The 25854-nt window shown below is 34.4% G+C and overlaps 1 protein-coding gene across 2 annotated transcripts in view; it reads right to left on the bottom strand.

Annotated features, from left to right (window-relative positions):
- The window catches only part of AFG2A (AFG2 AAA ATPase homolog A), a 348748-nt gene that overhangs the window by 231457 nt on the left and 91437 nt on the right, over positions 1-25854 (bottom strand). For both annotated transcript variants that reach the window (XM_030863906.3, XM_030863905.2), the window contains exons 12-14: positions 20796-20849; positions 19037-19116; positions 5046-5172 (exon numbers count right to left, since the gene is read on the bottom strand). In XM_030863906.3, the coding sequence (XP_030719766.1) occupies positions 5046-5172; positions 19037-19116; positions 20796-20849 (261 nt within the window). The remainder of the gene's footprint in view (positions 1-5045; positions 5173-19036; positions 19117-20795; positions 20850-25854) is intronic.

Raw genomic sequence — 25854 nt, forward strand, 5'->3', positions numbered from 1 at the left:
ACTAAGTTAGAAAATAATTCTGAACACTGAATTACTCAAGACCTCTACAAAACTTACAAAAAATCGAGCAATCTGTTCCATGGATGTCTCAGAGCAGAATTTTTAAAATTTTACAAATTTATTATTATAAGAAAACCAGGTTTCAGGCTAGAGATAATAATTACAATAGTAATCATTATTGAGAGCCTATTATATACCAAGCATCAGTACTAAAAGTAATCAAAGGGACTCAATTTTAAAATATTCATAAAATTAAACAATTTCGAAGCTTGTTTAACACTAGGATAAGAAGACATGATCATTTCTTCCTTAATATTCAACACAAATACATGAAATACCATGGATTGAACACTATACTCTTCTAAAAGGGGCTATGTAAGCAATAGCCTAACAAAAAATAATATAAACTCCTAGAGTTCAGGCTTTTAACTATTATTTGGGCATCAAAAATAATTTAGTTGTTTGCTGCTCTAAAGTCTCCTGATGCTGTGGAAATCCAGGCCATCATCAACCTAAAGACAATGTAACTACTTGACATCACAATCTCATTAATCTTCACCTGTCCTTCATATCCTGTCATTCTTATGCAAAATGGACTCTTAAGGATGCAACTTCTCTTCACTTATCTATAAGCTGAAGGAGGAGGGTAGGGGGGTAAAAGGTCTATGGAGACTTCAGGATACCACTGGAGACCCCAAGCAATCACTTTACTCAGCCTAGTGTGCTACATTACAGCTATTGTGTTTGACATGTTAAATATGACATAGCAGGAAGTAGGATAATGTGATTCTTGAGCTATGTGTCTCACGTCCCTTGCTGAAGCCCCAGGAAGCTCCAGCTTTAGTTTCCCCAGACTATATGAAACTGAAATATTGTCCAAAAAAGACACGAAAAATGTGCAACATATGGGTCACATAATGATATCAATTTCACTCCTCTGACAGTCCAAGAATTCTCTCCGTTCCAATATACTAACTTAAGGTCATCATGACATAGAGGTTGTGGGTTAATAGGCAAAAGGACTGTAAAGTAAGCTAGCTAATTTACAAGGCCAAACACCTGAATTAAATGTAGCCAAAGTTAGACTAAATGCATTATTTCTTTCACACTAGAACAGTCCTTTTTCTTTCCAGTTTTAAGCCAAAAACAAAATCTCTACCTTTCAGTATCAGCACAGGAAATTTACTTTAATTCTCCTGTTGCCTATTCTCTTCCTACTACCATTTCCTCCAGACAAGACAGGTGGTGAAAACTATGTCTATTCATTTCATAAAAGGAAGTTTTTTTAAAAAAAAAAAATCATCTCTTAAGACTGCTTTGTTTCTAACGGCACATTCAGCGCACAGTTTGAACACCATGTTCTAATCACAAATGTGCTGAAACTTTTTTTATAGTGCTATTAAACAATTCACAAATAATGCTGTGTAACAGTTCAGAGAAAAAAATCTAGAAAATATACTTCTGATATAGTTTATACCATCTGAGTAATAACAGAAGTACAGTTAACAAAAAATTCACACTACATATGAATATGGAATTCTACCTGAAATAGAAAACGATTAAAATATTTTTTACAAAAATCACTGATTATTTAAAGTAGTGTTTTTTTGTACCATTACAGACATATGCAGAATTTAGACCATGGTTCAATGTACTAAATTCAAAGTTGTACTTGAAAGCATAGCATATCATCTGATGATCTTGAAGGCACTGCTTTACCACTTAAAAATACTTTTTCCATTTACCAATTTTATGTTTTACTGCCAGTCATAATTATATTGTTTCATCTATTACAAATTAAACACTATAAATTTTGAAAAATTTGAATAGTAAATTAAAAAGGTCTTTAGATCTCCTGACCTAGAAAATTGAGTCTTTGTATCTAATTACAAACACTTTCAATATCTTAATTTAAGTGTGCTCATCCAAGATTAGCTGGTTAAAAAAAAGTTGGATTCCTAATTTTTAAAACTAATCAATGTATGTACATGTGTGTATATATATGAACATGTGTGTATATATATGATGCATGCATATACACAAACATACAAGCATATATATAAATACACATATATATGTGTGTGTTTGTATATGTTTGCACTTCTCTCTGAAGCCTCCTGAAGCAAAGGTTAATCAGTCAAAAGATGTTACCAGTGTGTAATAATATTGGTACTTAAAACACTTATTTTGGACAATTAGGTGGTTTGAGAAACAAGGTATTAAAGGTAACATGTTATAAAGGATCAAAAATACGACTAGAATTTTGGCAAGATATTTTCCAAACTTTAATTTCTCAAACTGTGATATTGGAGACTGTCACTTATGAGTTGACATAATAAAACACAGCATCTGCCTTCTAAGGCAAATATTATTAGCAAGTAAGAAACCTATTTAAAACAATGCACAAAGAAATGTAAAAAAGAACCACTTCCATCCCTTCAATCTCCCGCCTTCGGAGACAAGTTCTGCCCAAAATCCAGTTAATCATTTTCTCCAAGAGAGCCAAGATATCCACAGACTAAAGTATCCCAGGAAGAATGGAAGTCATCTACCATTATCTTTGGGGTTTTGACGTATCCTAAGATGAGGCTGAAAAAAGGTCCAAAACCTCAGAGTGGCCCAAGATAACTTATTATCTCTAGGTTTATATTAAAAATTTCTTGGGGTCTTTTGTATCAGGTATAGGTAAAACCTAGGACAAATTTCACCTTACTGCAAAATACAACAGTTGGGGTTCAATCTAGTTCTTACAGAGGGAAAAGTAAGCAAAAGAGGTAAGTCAACAATTCTACTGTATTAAATAATAGGCTTACTATGTGTCATACATATAAAGAGCATGAAAAATGTATCCTTAAAATAAAGAAGTTTAAATTCATTTATCCTTTTCTATTTTAAGAGAGAGTATATGTATAACTTGAAGAAAGATATATCTGGACAAGGCAAGGTGGAGAAATGCTCCATCTGAGAAAAGATAGAATCCACAGAAAAGGACATTTCAAAGGAGAAGGTTTGTAGCCAATCAAATGACTGGTAAAGATAAGTTGGTCTCTGTGAAAGTTGGAAGTTGTTCTTAGTGCCCAGAAGAGAACGCACATAGGGGTTGGGGAAGAAGCTGAAGAGCACTGTGGTAGAAAGAATTTTGCTCAGCCACAAGATTCTGGTCCTCTGCTAGACACACACCTTCTCCCAGTTATTCCATCAAATGTTGGACTAGGTGCTATTGGGAAGGGCTTTTGCAAATGTAATGAAGATCCTGAACCAGCGGACTTGAAAGTAGAGAGATTTTCCTTGGTGGGCCTAACTTGATCAGGTGAGACTCCAAAAGAGACTAGGCTTTTCCTAGCAATAGAAATTTAAAGCGTAAGATGGATAAAATATGATGGAGATTCTCCATCGCTGTCTTTGAAGATGGAAGGGACCACGTATGTGGGTCTCTAGGAGCTGAGAGTGGCCCCCAGCTGACATCTAGTAAGAAAATTCAGTCCTTAGGTCTATAGTCACAAGAAGTGAATTCTGCCACAATCACGTGAGCTTAGAAGAGGAATAGCAGCTCCTGATAACGGTCAGCCAACACCTTGTTGAGTCCCTGAGCAGACAACTCCATCATGCCACACCCAGATTTTGACCTACGTACAGAAACACTAATAAACGAGTATTGTGTGAAGCTGTTAAATTCGAGGTAATCTGTTACACAGCAAGACAAAATTAATACAAGCACTAAACAAGCTAAATCATACAGCTTGATTTAGAAGAACCCAAAAGGTTTACTATAAGCCCAAAGTCCTACTTCAAGACATGTGTCTAACATCAAAGACATACAATATTAACAAACCAAAGAAGGCCACTATTAGATTAGACACTGTAGAGAAAAAAAACCTAAGAAATTTTAGAGCTCATTAGCCATGGGGTAACCAGGAGACAAATGTCATAAAAATACAATGTATATTTACCTGGATAAAGATGATTCTTGGATTCACTGAAACCAAAAGGTGGGATTAGGTAATCTTTAAGGTCTCTTTCAGCACTTTCTGTAATTCTTGTCAAGACACAATTCTATCTTTTTTATAGACATCAGAGATGTCTGGGCACCAACCCAGATCCTACAAATGCTCATAACTTACCTAGCTTCTTGTAAAACACTGCAGCAGAAAGGGCACAATTTAACTTATTAAGGTTCAAAGCTTTCTTACCTGCATTTGACCAAGGGACTTTATCACACAGCAAAATACCTTCCCACATAAAACCTCTTTTCATATCTTCAAAAAGATGATTTCTTTCAAAATCCCATTGTTAAAACCGAAAGTTTGTATATATGTGCACAGGGAGGGAGGAGCTCATAAGGTCATGGACATGAGGCAATAACAGCAACAAAAAAAAGAGAAACTGGTTCACGCCCTGGGAGTAAATTTTTACTCTCAGTTTAGATCATTAAGTATAAATTAGGCACTTAAAAGTTAAGTGAACTCATTTATTAAAATATGACTTGGGGAAAAGTAGTGGTAGCAATAGCTTGAAAGTGTTAATTTTGCACCTATGTAGCTTAATTTAAGCCTAAGTAACTTCTTAAGAGAAATAAAATCCACTGTCATTTTTATTCTAATTACTCTGAAAGCAACTGAGAGGCCAGGACTTCTAGAAAGTTGTTGAAAATAACTTGAGTCTAACTAGTAGTAAATAGCCGGAAGCTTACCTTAAAATGAATGAAAATGTTAAAAAGTTCTCAAAATAAGATGAAACACAAAAAGAATTTCAGAACTTAAATACTCTAGGGAAATACACTAAGAATTTAATGCAACAATGGGGGAGGGAAAACTCAAGGGGTTACAAAATAGTTTCATTAATACCAAACATAAGTAATAAAAACATAAACAAATTCTTTTCTCAGTTCTCTTCATTTCCTTTAGTTTAATCTTTCAGTATCCTCTAAATGACAAACTGATTAGAAAGTAATTTGACAGAAAAAAAACCCAAAACCCAAAAATCCCCAACATAATCAAACGATCCAGTTCTTGATTTTAAAATGCCCAGACTGGCTTCTTTCTTACCTTGTCTATCCTATCTGGACGGTTAGTAGCTGCCAGGATTGTCACATCCTTTAACTGTTCAATGCCATCCATTTCTGTCAAGAGCTGAGCCAAAACACGATCGGCTACATTCCCAGCACCTGATGAACTGATTTTTAAAAATACAGTTTTAAAAATCTCTTTATCTATCCCCAAATACTCTACTATTTTAAAAAGATCGTATATTCTATAACAAGAAACATTATGTCTTTTTCAAAACATAAAATGCATGCTTCAGAATTCATTACTTGTTGAATTAGATCCAAGAACTAACTATATTAAATCATTTCTTTTCCTCCATCAACAACCATGATTATTTTCTCTCCAATAATGAAATGCTAAGAGTGTCAAATATAAAAGATCTGGGAAGTAAGAAATAAGATTATTTTTAAAAGTTCATCAAATACGTAATTATTTAAGTTAATCGATATTTACATTCTTTCTTTTTTTTTTTTTCTTTTTTTTTTTTTTTTTGCGGTACGCGGGCCTCTCACTGTTGTGGCCTCTCCCATTGAGGAGCACAGGCTCCGGACGCGCAGGCTCAGCGGCCATGGCTCACGCGCCCAGCCGCTCCACGGCATGTGGGATCTTCCCGAACCGGGGCATGAACCCATGTGCCCTGCATCGGCAGGCGGACTCTCAACCACTGCGCCACCAGGGAAGCCCCCCGATATTTACATTTAATATGGCAAATAAACTGACAGGAATTGGGAATAAAAAAATGAATAAGATACAGACTCATTCTCACATGAACCTTAGAGCCTATGCGAGACAGAAAACTCTTTACAAACCTATAGCAAACAGGATATTTCTGACCTATCTTGATATTTTAAAATATTAAGAATATTTTTAAAACACATCAGCAGGTAGGGGGTCATCACAATACCCATATCTAGAGAAATAGGGGGAAAAAAACCATTTTATTTTGTTCCTTTTTTTCATGCACCAGGTCAATTACAAAGCTACTCCTGAACAAACTACACCTTAATTTAATCTCATTTCCTTGATCACAAAAAATTACTGAATATTGATTTTTAAGAAGTAAACTCAACAGGTCTTAATAGTGAACAAAACCCTGATATTACACAATCAAGGCCCCACAATAATAATTCTCATTAGCACTAGCTGGGATTTACTAGGCTCTGTTCAGAATTGGGAAATATATAATAAACATCTAGGTGGACAATTACAGAGTGAAACAGCATTGTAAGTATATTAAACATATAAATTCAATCAGATACAGTTGAGAGTGGGAGGGGGGAGAAGAGGGAAAGAGGATAGAAGAGACACACCCCATACCTTTGTCTTAGCACCCATGACAGCAAGTACACCTTAGTATAATCATCACATAATATATTTAATAATAAGGTAATCAGGACCTCTAAATAAAAGAATTTAGATCTCAGTGTGCATTACAAGTTCAAAAACTTGACACAAAGGAGAGTAGCCTCTAACTCACACTAATCAGACATACATGATGTTGTTACACAAATCATACTGTCAATTAATTAAACGGTTGGTCCTTCCAGGTTGTCATATAAATTACACTGTCAATTTATTAAATGGTCCTTCCCAATGTCAAAAAGTTTGGGACCAAGCAAGGAGCATCTGGGAAGCCACTGAGATTTGTCTTGGTCAACATTAATTCCTGCAAGTAACCAATTGGCTGGTGCATGGATTTGCTGATCTGGGTCTACTTAAGATTAAACATTTTGAATAAATAGATTATATATCTTTCCAAAAACGCTTCAAAATGTAACTTTTCCAAATGTTAGATACGAACATTGCTAGCAAAAGCTCTATGGGCTCCTTCATGATGACTGCAAGCATATAAGCATTTAAGGATGCCAACAGATTACATCCAAGGCCTTTAATTGTATCTACTTTGCTAATTAGTTGTGATCCTACACTACAAGGGGCAAAGGAAGGTCAAACGAACAGGTCTTGGGAGAGTCAAGGTGGGCTGTCCAGAGGTGATGGCTTCTAACCTACGACCCGAAAGATGAGTGGGGGCCAGACCAGCAAAGAAAAAGATAGGGAAGAGAGAGAATACAGAACACTGAAAATGGAAAACAGTTCAGAGTAGCACAGCATAGCAGTAACGTAAAAATGTAAAATATTAGCAGAGAAAGATAAACCAAGGCTGGATGACAAAGGCTTTATTATCCAAATTACTAAGTTTGGATTTTGTCCTAAAGTTGATGGGAAGTTTCAAGTAGAGACATGACAAGATCAGATTTATGTTTTTGAGGACTACAGCGGCTACAGTATAGGAAACAGATTACAAAAGGGCAGTTTTGATATGCTTTCCAGTCCAGTATATAAGAATCTTAGAAGGCTCTACTTCCTCCTAATAACAAGTAAAAAGCTCTATAAACTGAAAAATTAACAATTCTTTTTAGATCCCTCAGAAATGTGAGATCACAGGTACCTTAATCCATTCAGGCTGCTATAACAAAAAATACCACAGGCTAGGTGGTTTATAAACAACAGAAGTTCATTTCTCACAGTCTGGAGGCTGGTAAGATCAAGAGGCCAGCATGGTCAGATGAGGACTCTTTTCCCCTGGCTGGTAACTGACACCTCCTCACTGTGTCCTCACTTACCACTATATTTCTGAAGGCCTATTTGCCACAGTTCCTGTTATCCAGTAAATCATGTCTATCAAGAAAAAACTATAAGGCATACTAAAAGGCAAACAAACACAGCTGGAAGAAAGTGAGCAAGCATCAGAACCAGAGAACCAGCAGGAATGCTGGAATTATCACACCAGTAATTTTTTAAAACTATGACTAATATGCTAAGGGCTCTAGTGGACAAAGTAGACAACACACAAGAAAGAGGCAACATAAGCAGAGAAATGGAAATTCTAAGACTCAAAAAGAATTCTAAGGTTGTTACAACACTATAACAGAAATAAAGAATGCCTTTATTGGACTCATTAGCAGATTAGACATGGCTGAGGAAAGAATCTCTCCACTTAAGTATGAGTCAATAGAAACATCCAAAACGGAAAAGGAAAGAGAAAAAAAGACTGAAGAAAACAGTAAAAAAGTAAAAAGAAACAGAAAAGAAAATCCAAGAACTGTGGACAACAACAAAATATGTAATATATGTGTACCTGAAACACCAAAAGGAGAAGACAGGTAGAACAGAAAAACTATCTGAAGCCATAATGACTGAGAATTTCCCCAAATTAATGTCTGACAGCAAGATCCAAGAAGCCCAGAGAACGTCAAGTAGGAAAAATGCCAAAAAGCTACACCTAGGCATATCGTATTCAAACAATAGAAAACCAAAGATAAAGAAAAAATCTTGAAAGTAGCTAGAGGACAAAAACACTTCACTACAGAGGCACAAAGATAAGAATTACATCGAATGACTCCTCAGAAAATATGTCAGCAAGGAGAGTAGAGTGAATCCCCATAGGAATGTTACACTACCTAGCACTGGAGAGTTACACATACACCAAAAAAAAAAAATATTAACCTAACAGCGTTACTAGATAATGATAAAGTTCTAATTTTTGTGACCTACCTAAAGGAATTTGTGTAACATAACTAAATAGCTTTAAGTGAATGGCATACTTCCATCAAAAGAAAAAATCCTGGGCCCATGCCACATCTAAATCTATGCGTGCTTGTGCTTTGCTTGCTAGTGCTTCCTGATAGGAACTATATTCAAATAATGTCAGAACCCATCCTTAGCTATGTTACGTACATTCTCCCTTCTTCCTCCAATGAATTAGTAAGACTGCTAGATGTCTTACTGCTAAGTATGAATGTATTAGCTGAACTTGCTGAGAAGTAAAAAAAAATAGCTACTAGGTTTTGTTTCAGAGTAGGCAAACATCATTGTGGTACAGTGAGAGAAGAATGAGAGGAAAAATAAGGGGGGTAATTTTATTAGAAAGTGCAACAATTCATTCAATTCAATTCAACTCATTTATTCAATAAACATTCACTGCCTAGCAGGCCAGACATGGCTTTAGGAAATGGGAATTAAAACATTAAGATGGCAGTCCCTACTTCCTCAAGGACCTTAGAGTCTAGCAGGGAGAAAGAAAACTCCACATTCATTTGCTTTTCCAAAATAAGTAACACAGAATAGTTCCTGAAAGACTGATTCAAGAACTCTGGATAACATCTGCTTTCAGTTTAAATCAAGAACTTGGACAGCATAAACGTAACTAAATAAAACTAGATTAAGATAACTGATTTACCCCATCAGTAATGAAGCAGTGGCTCTAACTTATAACCATGAATGCTCATACTATATAGAACATTTAGAATCTTTTATAGAAAGGAGAGCAATCTTATAGTTATCAAAGTTAGGTTTAGCCAGGGCTAGTACTGAATCTGAGCACCATTCAATACAAGCTTTCCTACATGGTAACATTTGAAAGAAAAATTAAACAATGATATTAAGAGGCTAAAAAATGAGTAAGTTTAACAAATAACATAGATTTATTATTATTAAAATCCACATATTGGTTTTAACTCTTCAAACTTTATAAAACAAAAAATTTGAATACATTTAAAGGCATTCCAAATTTACAAAAATTTTCATCATAAAATTCGAACAGTATTTCAGTATTTTATAACCTTGGATTAATGTTTTGAACATGAATCATTGTAGAAAATAACAGATTTAAAGATGAAAGGATGTCACATACAAGCTTTATTACAAGCACTTTTTACATGAGAGCTTATCAGGGGAAACAATACAACAGTCTTTCAGTTTGAATTTAAGTCATAGGTAAGAAAAAAAAGTTAAGGGGCTTTTTAAATGCCATTTTTAGATGCTGAAAGCACACTGATGCACCACCACATTCAATTAACATAAACTAATCTAAAGTTAAGAATGGGTAAAACATTTTACGAATAGAAAAATAACCATTACCATAATCGCTTTAGACACTGAACCCAACAACAAGCATTAGATATGGAGTCCACAAAAGAAACGGAACAATTAAGCCCAAGATACACTGTTAACAACAAAAGCATAATACTGAATATACACATCCCTAATTCACCCATTCCTCAAAACCCTATATCCTGCAAGTAAAAAGATAAATAGGAAAAGATTTTTCTAGACTCTCATTTAGCCTTTATCCCTTCTTCCTTTTAGTTTCCTCTTAAGAAGAGGAAGGATGCTAGGGAATTAGAATCTGAAACAATGTTAAATTAGCATGTAATCTGGACAGGGATGGGACTGAGATAATAAAAACAAAAATTCACCTGAATTGTAGTAAAACAAAACAAAACAAACCAAAAGCACAGAAATAAAAAAATGGTGAATTTCAGCAGGGATCTGGGATCCATAAGAAAAATTCTAAACCTAAAAATTATAATAACTAAAATTAAGAATTAAAAAGATGAATGTAATAGTAGATTAAACACAACAGAACACAGGATCCTTGAACTGGAAGGCAGGTCAGTAGAAAATATCCAAACTGATGCACAAAGAGAAAAAAAGAATGAAAATAGTAAAAATACATATAGAACCCAGTGGAAAGCCTAAGAAACATATAACTGCAGTCTCATAAGGAGAGAAGTGAGAGAATCAAATAGAAGCCATATCTCAGGAAACACAACCTGAGAATTTCCCAAAATCATCAAAAGTAATCGAAGGCATCAAGAATGGGCTCGGGATTCTCAAATGCTAAAGCCAGTAAAATTATTACTAAACTAAAGATAAAAAGTCTGTGATCAACATTTAAAGTGATCAACAAAAAAATTTTCTTTGCAGAATGATTTCTGTACAGTGGTTAAATTAAAAGAGTTACAAACATGATACTTCTGAGTCCTAAGTATCAACTTCTCTAATGAGAGAAACTGTAGATTTTATGAGGCCATCTGTTTGCAAAGATACTGTTCACTCACTGAAAATGTTAAGAATACATACAAGTGTTCCAGGTCCTATTTTGCTTTTTCTTTCTTTACCTGATCCTGACAAGCCCAATGTGAATTTCTTTTAAAATGAATTGCCATGATTAGGAAACCTCTCTACTTGTGAAGGAGCTGGTTTTCCTTGAGGCGGTGAGTATAAACATCTAAAGGAAAATGAGTTTGGGGCAGAAGGAAACAGATACAATATTTATTTTTTATTTTCCCTGTTTTTCTAAAGTTCAGGAAAAATATGAATTATACTCTGATCAAACACCTTGAAGATGATAACACTATGGGAACAATAATTACAGTTCTGGCTTCTTGATAGACACTTCTTTAAAATAAAATTTAAAGGAGAGACAATTTTTATATATTTAAAAAGTCCAGCAAGAGAACAAATACTTAAGCAAGTTATAATCCACGAAAAATAAAATCACATGGAAGACTAGTTTGGGGGTATTTTTGGGTTTTTAAAAAATTTTTAATTCATGTATAACTGATTTACAATGTTGTGTTAGTTTCAGGTATACACCAAAGTGATTCAGTTTTATACATATACTTATATATTTTGTATTATTTATAATTATAATTATTTTATAATATAAAAAATAATTTAATAATAATTATAAAATAATTGTAATTTATAGATATAATATAGTTATATAAAATTAAATATAAAATTATATTAATTCTATATTGTATTATGTTTAATATATTTATATAATTTTAATAATATATTTAATAATTTTATATATTTATGATTTTATATTAATTTTATATTATTTATATGTGTAACATTCTTTTTCAGATTCTTTTCCTTTATAGGTTATTACAAAAATATTGACTGTAGTTCTCTGTGTTATACAGTAGGTCCTTGTTGGTTATCTACTTCATATATAGTAGTGTGTATATGTTAATCCCAAACTCCCTCCCCTCCCTTTCCCCTTTGGTAACCATAAGTTCATTTTCTATGTCTGTGAGTCTATTTCTGTTTTGTATATAAGTTCATTTGTATCTTTTTTTTTTTAGATTCCATATATAAGCTATTTATCATATGATATTTGTCTTTCTCTGACTTACTTCACTAAGTATGATAAATCTCTAGGTCCATCCATGTTGCTGCAAATGGCATTATTTCATTCTTGTTTATGGCTGAGTAATATTCAGAAACATATGCCAAGAAACTCAGAAAGTGAAAGCAAAAATCATTTGATGAATGTCAAGAATCAATAATGCCTTGAATATTCTAGTTGACCACTGCACGATAAACTATGCTGTCAGATTATGATCTATATTCAGCTTGAACCTAATAGTAAATAAATTATTTTAGATTAACAACACACCCTATAAAAGCAGACAGACATATATAATGAGTTATCTTCACATGCTGTCCTAGAGCTGTGCAAGCTGCATGTGCTCTGAATAACTGCAGCTTTGTATAAAGCGTTAACACAGAAAATGACATAAAAGTATGTATCTTTCCATCTTGCCATCATTTCCCAGTAAAAATTCCAAGCTAACATAGGCAACACTCGCTACATCTGTATAGTTTTGACTCAAAACACAGTATTAGAGAAACAAGTGATTCTTAAACTCACAGTTCAATTTACCCTCTGCCAAAAGCAATTTTTTGAAGGGAATTTTTTCACAGTCCTGGATGTCCCCAGGTTATTGTTATAAACATAATCCAACAAAAGAAAAATAAGGAAAATTAATACATGTAAGTTCAAACTTATTCAAGCTAAAAATTAAAGCAGAGAAAATGCTTCTAAACATGTGTCATTTTCTTAAGTACCATAGATCTAGAAATGGTGACAATGAAAACTAAAGTTCTATAGTAATTATAATATATGATTATACAACATAAAGGTTTTAAAATCATTCCAGTAAAACCTTCATTGATTAGTACTCATTAGGAAGCTTACTTTGAATTTGGGAAAGAGCTTTGATAATCAGTAAGCTTGGGTTCAATTAGTAAGCCTTACCATTATTTTTTTGTGTAATCTTGTGGAAGAGTTACTTAACCTCTCTGAGACTCAGTTTTCTCAATCAAACATGGAAAGACTCATACCACCCTCAAAATTAAATAAATGTGTAAAGGATCTGCTGATACTTAGCACAAAGGAAATGTCAACAGATAACAGTTATAAGCATTATCATTATAATTATCACCAGTATACCTGGCTTAATGAAGGGATCTCTATAACATTTTACACATTATCCTAACAAATTAAACTGAAAAAGGAGTGTCTGGCACATAAAGGTTACTGAAATAAAGCATGAACATGATTGAAGATTTTCGGAAGTCAGGATAGCACAGGTCAGCAGATATATGCAGATTCACATTGCCAGTTCTCTACTGAGCTTTACTTAAAACATGGTAGAAAGTATCAAACTTCCTTAAGTTCTTCCATAAAAGCCACCAACATAATTCTAAGATTAAAAACTACTCCTCTTAAGCCCTTCATAACTATGCCCAAAACAGTGAGCCTGATATATAAACTGCTAAAAGACACTTTGTTTATACAAGATGCATTAGTAGGAGCCTGCTATGCCCTGGCAATGAGAATTCTTCTCATTTCATTAGCTGCTCAAATGTAGTGACAATTTGGCTCCTCAGGGTCCTCAAGGAACAATTTATTTTGAACAGCAAAAAGTTCCAGATAAGGAGACCTTTATACTTTCTCAGATATTTTTATACGTGAAAAATGACTTTTTTAAAAACGGCAAACCTTCTAAAACAGAAAAAAACAGAATATACTGTAAGACTGTGTGCTCAGATGCAGAAATGAAATAGAGTGAGAAGAAAATCTCCACTTCCCTGGTTTCTTAGATCTATACCGAAAGAAGTTCTCTTCATCTGTTTTTTCTATCCTCTTTTTGTATCTTCTAAATGAACTCTTTTTGGGGGGCGGGTGCGGGGGGGACGTGGGGGATAGGTGGATACTGACTCAGGCTCTTGATTTATAATGCTCTGTGACTACAGACACATAGGATTTGGAACCCAATGATTTGCATGCTTGCTTACTTGAGAAAAGACTCAATTTGATTCCCCTACAATAAAATAAATGCGACTGAATGGCCTTCTGGCAGAGGGTAACACGGTGATCTTTCTACAAAATTAATTAGTATACCAAGGACGTACATAGTCTTTCAAAATGTTTTGTCACTGATCTAATAAGCATGATCTCATTACTGTTGCTATCCTCTATTATCCTTTGAATACTGTTGCTATCAGCTACGTTAAAAAGAACATTTATCATTTCTGTACCCTCAGCACAACTGACAAAGTTTTGTGACTCTAGACTCACTTTTAAAGTTAGTGTGTACAAAAACCACTGAATTTTTTTGAAAAACGCATCACTTAGCACTTCCTTAATTCTTTTCGGAGCTCTTTGACAGGTGAATGTATTCCAAAGCTTACAAATGATTCTTTATAATGAAGATGTTGATGCTTCTATGAACGTAATGCAGGTGACAAAATTCCAAAAGACAGTCTCAGTGTTTAATTTTAAAATAAAATTGGTTCACAAATGACACTAAAACATGGTGAAATCATACTCTGCTAACAACCAGCTGAGTGAACCTAATCTCTGGTTTCTCTGAGGCTTCATTCCCTTATTCAAAAACTAAATGTCTGGGTTTTAGCACAGAGTGCCTTCTCTGTTAGGCACTGTGCTGGACATCTGAGGTAAGAGGATGAAGATGTTGCCGTTCCCTTGAGGATTTCATAATTATTGGCATGTATGAATGAGGGAGTTAAATTAGGTAAGACATATATACAGGTCTTTCTAGTTTAAAAATTCTGTGTTGGTAATACGGAGCACGTAACTTATTTAATTCATTATTTTTTTTTAATTGGAGTATAATTGCTTTACAGTGTTGTGTTAGTTTCTGCTGAACAATGAAGTGAATCAACTATTTGTATACATATATCCCCTTCCTTGTATTCAGAAATGTATTGATCTAGTCAAGTGCCGTTAAACAGAAAGAGGTGAAGCTCATACTGGTCTAATTTGCTACTTGTTGTAGAGAAACTTGGTGGCTATAATTAATGTTGAAGATTAGGTGAAGGGAATTCTTTGGATTCCCATTATTCATGTTGCCTTTGCCCTTTATTTCCACAGATCACTGATAGCTAGCTGGAGTAGCATAGTGAAACTGTTTTATGGACTGAGAAATATTCTTGGCTGACTTTCAAAGCCACAGTAGGAAACAAAATCCATAAAACTGACATCCTAGGAAATCAAAACCAACTCCAAGTTTAAGAACAAATGTATAATCACTAACATAATGAAATGATTTTATAAAACTTTATTATCTGCTAGAGATAGGCAACACAACAATGGAAAAAATGTTCAGCTATACAAAGTACTGAAATTAGACGTTTCCAAAAGATTAATTTTCTTTTCCCTTCGGAAGTCAAGTCCCTTTTCCAAATTATCCCTGTTCAAAAGTCAGAGTGCTGTGGACTGAAGGGACTTTATGATATCTTAAAAAAGGTCAGGAACCTATAGCCAGTTTAAATCTGGCCAGCCAACTGTTTCTTATTTGATTACATATTGTCTATGGCTACTTTCGCACTGTAGCAACAGAGATGAATAGCTGCAATAGAAACTGTATGACTCAAAAAGCAAAAAATATTTACTAACTGGCCTGTTTCAGAAAAGGAATGCTAACCCCTATCTTAAGGAGATCTCACCACCATGATGGTAATTATTACATTGATTTTATTTTTCAATAGCAAACATTTCACAAAAATGATATTTATTTCCTTTCAGCTCCTGCAATAAAATAAAATCCCCTATCATCTCTTCATATGATTTCTAAATTATAGGCCAACAAGTCATATCCAATTCAAATTTTAAAATGTTTTTCTAGTTTAATTTTTAAATGTCATAAAGAATCCCAAATGGCAGGCATCTGAATTTGTTTCTTAAAATCTACCCCCCACACCCCCAATGTCAATATTCAGGCTTGAAAGAGATCTAAAGAAGACTAGCCAAACATATACTATCAACACTCTGAACACAAGCACTACTTATGATAATTTTCTTGGTGCATGCAAAATGCAAGCAAATTTTCATTTTAAAAGCAAGATAGCTACAAATGACCTATGTGTCCTATAACAACAAAAAATAACTCCCGATTCCTAGTAAAATGTTGCATCAGGCCACCTCTCTAAGGAAAGTCATTAATGTCAGCTGGTGAGGATGATTCCAAGATCCACTGACTAGCTGGAACGTCCCAGACAGAGGAAGTTGTTCTAGGAATCTCTAGATTAGTCTAGTGGCCATTTCCTCAGTCAGAGGAGACCGGACCAAGAGAATACAGTATATGGGGAATCACCCTATCCTTCTTCACTTCTGGGGACAGAAGTGTTGCCTAAGACAAGAGTGACTGTTGATTTACTGCCCAGCGTGCTCTCCCCTCCCCACTATAACCCTGAAAAAGGTAAAAATTTAAGCTAGCTGGGAGGCAGGGCAGAATACTAGAACCAACTGTGTAATATCCTACTTTGCATTAATGCAGGGGCCTTTTTATGAATTTTTTTCTTCAGCTGTAAAGCACTTAAAACAGTTTCTAGAATACAATAAGCACTAAATAAATGTTACCCAATATTATTAACTCAGTATAATTCAAATCTCTTCCCTACGTGAGTGCCTTACTCCCTACCATAGTATCCATCTTCCAAAGAGCTATGCTACTTTAACAGCATTTTCAATTTTCCCAAATATTTACAGATCATTAAAGCACTTTGCAAAGGGAATCTTACAACATTTCATCCAACTCACAATACGAAATAAGACAAAAAAATCTTATTCAGAACATCCATAATTTAAATGGGCATACAGAAAAAGAGAAGTAAATATCAGGCTTACTTATTTTTCAAGTCCCAAAGAACTTAAATGGGGCAGGGAAGAGGAGAAAATAGTGGTTGTAAGTAGACACTTTTATAAACATGAAAAATCTCTCTTTCTGAAAGCACAAGTATTTCTAAAGCTAAGCAAATAGTATGTCTATACTCTGTTTAATGTGCAGATTGCAATCCTCAGTTTCATGGCTAATTTGAGTAACTTCAAGTAGTCAAAATAATTGACGTAACATGCACAGGACAGTACAGACTAGTATATATCATAATTCATGGCTCAATCTGTTAAACAGCTTAAGTGTGGAAATCCAAATCTTGATAAGAAGAAACAGTCATCTTAGGCACTGTCATTTTTGGACTAGTCATATTATTAGTTGGATCTGAATGTTATCATAGAAAATCAGAAGAAATGAAAGCAATGAATATTCTACAGCCCAAAATTATATAGAAAATTTCTAGCTTATGGAATTTTTAATTTTTCTACGTTTCCCTATGTTACTATGTTTCTTATGTCCCTACATTTCTTTAACAATGTATAGAGTTGGTTTAGTATTTTCGGAATTTCATACTTTTGCTATCTATCAACAGCTGTGCTTTCAGTTTCTAGAAACTGTGTCCAATTCAAATAGCTGAAGAACAAAAATATACGTGTGAAGCTTTTGTTTGTTTTTGTTTTCAGGTTACAGCACTCTAGATAAAACAATAACTTTCTAGGTAATGTTGGCCCATCACACAATTATGGGGAAAAAACAATCAAAATATCATTCTATGAGATTCTTATGGCTATAAAAACCAAACTATATAAGACTTAGTGCAGCTAAAGTACAACTAAAACTCTCTACTTTGGACTATTAACATTACATTTGGTAGTTCAGCCTTATCTTCGTTTTCTGAAATGCCAACTAACTTGACTGAAACTTCTCTATGCAAAGGAAACTACACAGAATTTACCTGTACTTTATCTGAATGAGCCACTGAGGAAGGGCTCACAATATGATGAAGACTACTAGAGGAAATGATATCTAGAGACTGCAAATTATTAGCATCTCTTAATACATTTGCAAATTCCTACTGAGCCAAATTGCCTACAAAAAGTTTATTTCTACCAAGTGCCTTGTCTGGTTTCTCATACCATTACCTTTCAAAGGCATTTTATGAGAACTCTGCTACATATTCCACCTCCCATTTGGTTCATACTTAACAGTGTTTCCCACCCTGTCCCTTTCTAGGCTCCAAAAACAGACATCTCTGACGGCACATAAATGTGGCAGATCACCCTACTTCAGTAAACTTCTCTGGCTTCTTTTTCTTCTCTTGCAGTCAAGGTGAACTTGAGCTATTTGTAACCTTTTGTTCCATCTCACTTCAAAAGTAATAAAAGGACTCATGAACTCCAACTCATAAAATAACAAGATTGGTAGGTATTTACAGAGTATCAAATGGGTAGGGTAGAGAGCAGGGCAGCCTACCTCCCAATGTTTCCTAGTGACAGTTCATACACTCATCTGATTAGGCAGCTCTACCCATAAAGAAGAGAGCAGTATGCCTCTTATCAAATCTAACACTGAGACTTAGAAGGTGCCTTCTGCCATCACCATAATTCTCATCAGCAAAACTTTTATAGTCAATGTATAATCAGAGAGTTATGAAGAAAACACACAAATAAACACTCTCCAGCATGAAGTACTTGTACCATGTATTCCTTAAAAGACCTGTAAATCTTTGTACAGAAAAAAAAAATCACACTTGAAAACAGTTTAATATATATACACACACACACGATATGTTTGATATGATATTATAAATAATCCTCTTTATTGTCTGACATTCAGAAACAAAACTATTAATACTAATTTTTATTCTATTGTAACTATATTTTAGGAAACATGACTTAATCCAGATAATACTAAAATCTGTATAATAACAACTTTTATTATAATTGGATTCTACTCTATCACGTAATTATGCTTAACTGAACTTTATTTACAGTTTTAATCACATGTTAATAAAAACCCAAATTTTGATAGGCAGTGCAGGGGGCTCTCTTTAGATAGTAAACTATAAAAATTAGCTCAAATGCCCCAAATGCATATCAGTCTTAAAAAAAAAATTACACATGAAAGTACTATAAAGTGATGATGTGAAATAATTTAATTCCTCTACACTGTAACTGCTACTATTTAATAGCAGTCCTATTAAATATTTCTTACCTGCCCCTTTCAACTGCTAAGGCATCAAGTTCATCAAAGAAAATGATGGAAGGAGCCACTGCTCTCGCTTTTCGGAAGATCTGGTGGAAAGAGTGCTACATTAGCTAAAGATCAGCAAATTCCAGAAAACTCCATAGCTAGTTTTAGTTTGAAAATTATATTTAGAACCAAATCTATTATGTACCAGTAAACCAGCCCAATCACTTTGTATACAACCTGTAACAGATGTATAGCACTTCATAATGGATGTAAAAGTATCCTCTTCCACGGTGCTTACTTGCAAACAGAGACAAGACACCAACACATATTCTTAGAGGTGTGTAGGAGACAATTTGGTTAAGTAATCAAACAATCTCAGTTAAAATCCCACCTTCACCACTTGGTAGCTGTGTGACCTTCAGTGGGTAACTTTATTTTTCTAAACTACGATTTCCACATCTCTAAAATGGAGATTATGAAAAATGCCCGCCTCAGAAGTTTAAGAAATGAATTAAAAAAGAATGCAAAGCACTTAGTATAATGCCTGGAACATTTATCTAAATAAACACATATTTAAAAGAAAAATCATAAATGTATAAAATCAGCCAAAGTTTAGCATATACAATACTCATAAACCTAAAAGTCACACACTTTGCTCATTTCTCTGAAGACTGTAAGGAAAAAATAGCTAAAACTTGGAAAAGCATAGATAGGTTAGATCTGAAGTCAATCAGACTATCAACATCAAAGACTGGCCAGACAGCCACGGGGAAAACATGTGGAAATGGGCTAGAAAACGTCAGCATAAGCAGAAAGAAATCCAAATGTGTGTAACCTGTAACCTAGGCCTCCATTTTCTGGCCACAAGTATGATGACCATAAAAATACACAACAGTCACCAAAACCTTAATATTAATAAACACCACCTTTTTCATATTTTAATCAATGAGGTGCTATCATTATCAGTTAATGTTTTATATTATAACCAACATCTACATTTCAAGAAAAAAAAAGAAAGAAAAAGTTACTTAAATTTTTTTCTCAGATGCAAAACAAAGTATTCCAATCTCTAAGACTCTTGGTTGATACCCACATGTGTCATAAGCAGAAGACCATCCGTTCCACTGCTGTTTATGTCCTTGCTTAGCTTCTTTGAGGATACAGGGTGCCTGTGTGAGGCAGGACAATCTTTGCTTGGGAGGCCGAGACTTGTGATCAAACTGCTATAGTTACCCCCACTTCAGTGCCTTGATTTTGCATGAACTTCCCAGTTATGTAGCTTCAGCAATATGGATTAGCCAGTAGGCCAATCAGGCACTGGCTGTAAAATTTAAGAGGGGAGGGGGATGCACTTTCTAAATCACCAGTCAAAGGTAAAGTAAATAAAATAAGAAGAGTACAGTGACATTTTCATATACTAATAAGCTTATCTGATTTAAAGGGCTACCTGGTTTAAAGAATTTAAATCTCATTCTGACATCATGCATTCTTTGTTAAGTTTAAACATATCCTTATTTTTTTTAATGAAACGCTGACATTCGTTAAAATATATTTGGTAAAACTAAAGGCTGGAAATATTATGATGTTTAAAAGCAAAAACAAAGAATTGTAGATGACCAAAATTGCATTTAAAAATAATATTTGCCTGAAGAAAAATTATACCACTAGAATTTAGATTTGGAAACTTCAAAATCTATAACCCCAAACAAAATGGAAACCATACAGGACAGAAGCCTGGTTCTCCTATGCAGAGTTCCACTTTACGACATAATCTTCTTACCTCTCTAACTGCTCTTTCAGATTCACCAACATATTTGTTCATTAATTCAGCCCCCTGAATGAAAAGAAAACAACTGTTCAGTGTCTTTATAAATCCAAACACATGTATGTCCTTTCAATAAAACAGAAAATACACACATAAAAGAAAAAGAGGAAAAAAATAGACAAAAATCAGCTTTTAATTAAAACAGTTCCTCTAGCATGCTTATTTTTATTGGGTGTTATTTATGCCTCAAAAATTAAAGCCATTCTGTATTCCAAAAACTACACATCAACACAGTGACTGTAACTAAACATGATAGTTTAACATCTCATTCATCATCTGTCTACCCATCCATCCATAATTTTACTATATATCAGGAATGGTGCTAGGCATTGAAGATAGAACAGTCTGATACTAGATCAACAGCCCTCTCTGACAAGAAGCAAGACCTCAGGGCTAATTCTTTTTATGACTCCATGATAATCCCTGAAAATGGAATGGGAATCACGGAATCAATGACATTATCTTAGTCCCTGAGTACTTCCAAAATAAATGATACTCTCCAGCTCCCTCCTCTCATTTGACTTGGCCATGTAGACGCTGACTTTATGGATCTGCAGGGTCAAACAAGCTCTTCTCAGCCACTATCCCAGCCAAAGGAGATAACTCCTGCAGACAAAAATCTTAGGACCACCAACAAAGCTAACCCTCAGTCAGTGTATCACATTGTGAAAATGACAATGACCCTTGTTACCCTCCATAGTGTCTATTCACTCAGCCTCTGTCTGAATCTCCCTTCAGATATCTGCCACTCAGCACTTCATCCAGTTGATGGGAAATCTCTTTTCCCTTCTATGTCCAGCTATTTTAGAATGGGTACCAAGAAAGAAAGGTGTGGACTTCTAGTAATAAAATCTACCAGTTTTTACTAACCGGCCATCAACAGAAGAATCCTCATAAAAGTGGCTGGACTCCCAGCAATAAAGCACCTATCACTGATTCAAAGATACACTTTTTTTTGGACATTCAACATTCCTGAATAGTAAGATTTTTCTTTCTCAAGTACCTAAAATATTATGTATAGTATGAAATGGTAGGCTTTCATTTTTACCACACACCTATCTACTTTCTCATGCTAGTTATCACATCACAAGAAGTCATGGGATTAAAAAACAAATAAATAAAATAATAATAATAATAATGCTGTCCTGGGAACCACAACTCTTCCCTTCAGATACTGGTATAAAGTTTATTTTACAAAACGCCAGATGTCTTTCTCAGCTGTGGGCTTTCACTCACTGTTCTTCCCAGCATCTGGCTTCTATTGACACCCTTCCCCACACAATTCCAAACCCATTAGACATGTACGTGTGTGCTTCTTTCTCTGCACACGCATGCGTGTATGCACACACACGTACACACACACACACACATTATTTTGAACAAGATTCATGTTCTATCCCAGGCAAATTATGGGTCCCAACAATTTACGGGATATAACTAGACACTAGCTTGAGTATTTCCGAAACAAAATACACCAATTAAATAAAAATCGGACTGACTGAAGCACACAGGCAAACCCTAGCAGAATGTCAACTAATGCTACAAATTGGTACAGGCAATAGTTAGCTTCAGATAAGACACCTTATTACAAAGATAGCTGTTATACTATATAGCATGGCAAGTGCTAGGATAGAGGGATGCTTAGGTGCCACTGAAACATAGAAAAGCAACTGCTTAGAGTCAAGGATGTTCCTAGAGAAAGTAACATTTCAGGTGAGTGTGCAGTTGATTTACCACCCTCAAAAATATGAAATACATCAAGACCCAGAAATAAATCAAAAAGGTCTCTGATGAGCTAAAACAGGTGTTGATATGCACTTTAATGGTAGAAGAGGTCTTAAGATTTTAACTTAGAGTTCACTGACTTTTTCAGTTATATACAAGACTAACAAACTTGAGTTTGAACTGATCTAAGAATTTATAACAGGTGGAGCTTAGGGGGCAGAGAGAATGCAGCAACAGTAAGGCTACTTAAAGTGGGAGGCAGGAGCATGTCAAAAACAAGTTTAAACTTTATCCTGTAAGCAATGGGAAGAGTCTTAGGGGAGTTAACTGATAATAGGTGTATTAGGGAAAGATGATTCTAGACACAATATAAAGGATGATTGGGAGGAACATATGAGACCAGAATGGCAGTTATGAAATTCTTAAAACAGCAAAGGTGAGAAAAGATGAGGCACAGGCTTAAGGTAAAACAATGGAATGGAAATGAGAAGACAGCCACATAAACTATTTACAAAGATAAAATCAACTTAATTTGTTGTGAGTAGCAAGATGTGAAAGAGAGAATAAGAGAGAAGGAATACTAATTCAAATTTGACATACTATTTCTGATGTTCACAATGAGTTAATTCATGAAGGAAAAAAGGATGCCCAATATATTCAGTGTAGCAACTCTCAGAAATATATATCTCATTAAAAATGGTCCATCCAAGATGATTAAAATTAAAAATTTTGTAATCATGAACATAAGTGCTAACGTTTACTGAATATTTCCTATGTGCCATGAACTGTTCTAAGCCATTTATATATATATTATTTCAGTTATGTAAAATGACAAAGAGATGCAGAGCTACTATGATGACTTTCCATCTGTGAGTAAATTAAAGACCCACACAAAATCAAAGGTAGGGAAGATCAGAAACAAATATCCAGCAGCTTAATTTCTTTGCTGACATATAGAGACATTGAATCATTCATTCAAGGAATATTTATTAAGTGTCTATAATGAGTTTATGGTTTAATAGATTACTAAAATAATCTTATTCTTAAAACATAACAATAATTATATTCTTAAAAAATAAAAATACAGTGAGAAAAAAATATCACAACTATATAGAGAATGCCACGAAGAGAAGCAAAAGTAAAACAAAGATTCCTTCCAGGTAAAGGAATCAAGGAATAATCCTGAACAGCAATGAGATCACAACTATGTCAGGTCATTTAGAATGGAAGGAGGGAGTTAATAAACTAGGATAGAAAACTAGAAGCTAACATAAAGGAAACGGTCAGATAGAACATGGAAAGAGAGTTTCTGGAAGCACATGGACAAAAAAGGTTTCAGGGCAACATGCTGGGAATAACTAGGTGTAGGGTGAGAAGGGCAACACCACAAGGGACAGAGAAAAGGCAGTGTAAAGTTTGGGAGCCATGGGGTGGTAGAGACGGGGAAAGCACAGAAGGACGAGGGGACATCAGTACAGGGGTTTGTGGTGGCAGCCACCTAGCATGAGATGTCAGAGATCAAGAGGGTTACGGAGACCTTCCCCACAGAGTGGGGCTCACCATGAGGTAACACTCAGAACTTAGTTTCTAAATTCTCCATCCAAAGGTATGCAAATTGCTTTAAGAATCTTATACATAAAATGGTATAGTATTATTTGAAGGTAAATTGTAAATTAAGTGTGTATACTATAAATCCTAGAGCAAGTATTTTTTTAAAAAGAAAAACCAAGAGGTTTAGCTATCAAGAAAATAGGGGAGATAAACTAGAATACCAAAATATACTCGACTAATCCAAAAGAAGGCAGGAAAAGGGGGAAAAAAAAGAACAGATGGGATAAATGAACAAAAATTACGGGCATAAAAAAGTCTTTCAAATTACAAACACGCCTGAGGAAAGGAAGATAATCTTTTAATATTTTTTATACTACCTCTACAATGGTGCTTCAAAAATATTGAAATTTTATAATATGGTAACAAGTAAATAGATTAGAACATATGGGGATCAGGGTAGAACAGTCAAGGATAAGAGTAAGAAAAGGATAGGAAGAATAACTCAGAGTTCAGGCTGACAAAATCCAGCTGCTCCAAAGATACTGCCATTCATCATGTTCAGCTGAGTTATCTGATAGCATCAATACAGAAATCCTTAAGTAATGAGAGGGGCAATTTTACCTTTCTGCCTGATTTTCTGAGTAATCTAAGTTGATGCATTAGTAAGTTTTATATAACATTAACAAGGTTAATTATGTTCCCCTCTCCCCCCAAAAGAAAACTCTCATCTATTTCTTATGTGTGTTTTCCTATTTTCTTTAAAAATAATCTTTTCAAAATTATTTCAGAGTAATAAATTATACATACTGTAAAAACAATTAATATTTGAGGCTAATTAGGGGGCAGATGCATGAAAAGCATAACTAACAATTAAAGGTACTCCTATATCTGACTGAAATTTACCAACAACCAAGGAATGCATAAATTATCTGTAAGCAAACAAAGTTATTAAGAAAACTTGCTTTGGACAGTGCTTTTGATGACTAAATATTATTTACAATTAATATGTCAACTGTTTGTACATCGATACTTAAACTGTCTCCAAGCAATCATATTTACACAACAGAATTGTTTTGAAGCTAACTTCCCAAAGATAACTACAGAGTGACCTCATCACCAATGATTTAATTATCTTAATTTCTTAAATAATACAATCCCAAATAGCTTTAACTTGAATAAAGACAAACAATGAAACATTAGTAATACTGAGACACAACATTCTCACTTTTTAAAGGATAAAGAAATAGCAACAGCTTAATACCAAACCAATTTTACAAGTTTGGTTTTAGACACAGGTTAGACTATACAACAAAAACACAAAATTTATACTCACAACTATCAGTAAGATAAATAAACCGGGAGGCATTTTCCCAAGTATTGTGGGATTGAGGAAGATAAAATGTAAAGGGCCAGAGAGTAAATATTTCAGGCACTCTGGGACTCATACATCCTGTGTCACATATTCTTCTTCTTTTAAACATCCCATTGGAAATGTAAAGTTCATTCTTAACCAGAGGGCTAAATTAAAATAAACTGTAAGCTGGATTTGGCCCCAAAACTGCAGTTTGCTGACTGCTGATCTAGATTAATCTCATACAATTTGAAATAGTCCATTTCTGCCAATGAGATCAAAAGTCACCAAAAATATCAATGACACAATTGCTGAGTGAAAAACCTGGACTTCAAAACATTGAGAGAGGGCTTCCCTGGTGGCGCAGTGGTTGAGAGTCCGCCTGCC

This window comes from Globicephala melas, chromosome 5 (genome assembly GCF_963455315.2).
Source record: "Globicephala melas chromosome 5, mGloMel1.2, whole genome shotgun sequence".
NCBI classification, from domain to species: Eukaryota; Metazoa; Chordata; class Mammalia; order Artiodactyla; family Delphinidae; genus Globicephala; species Globicephala melas.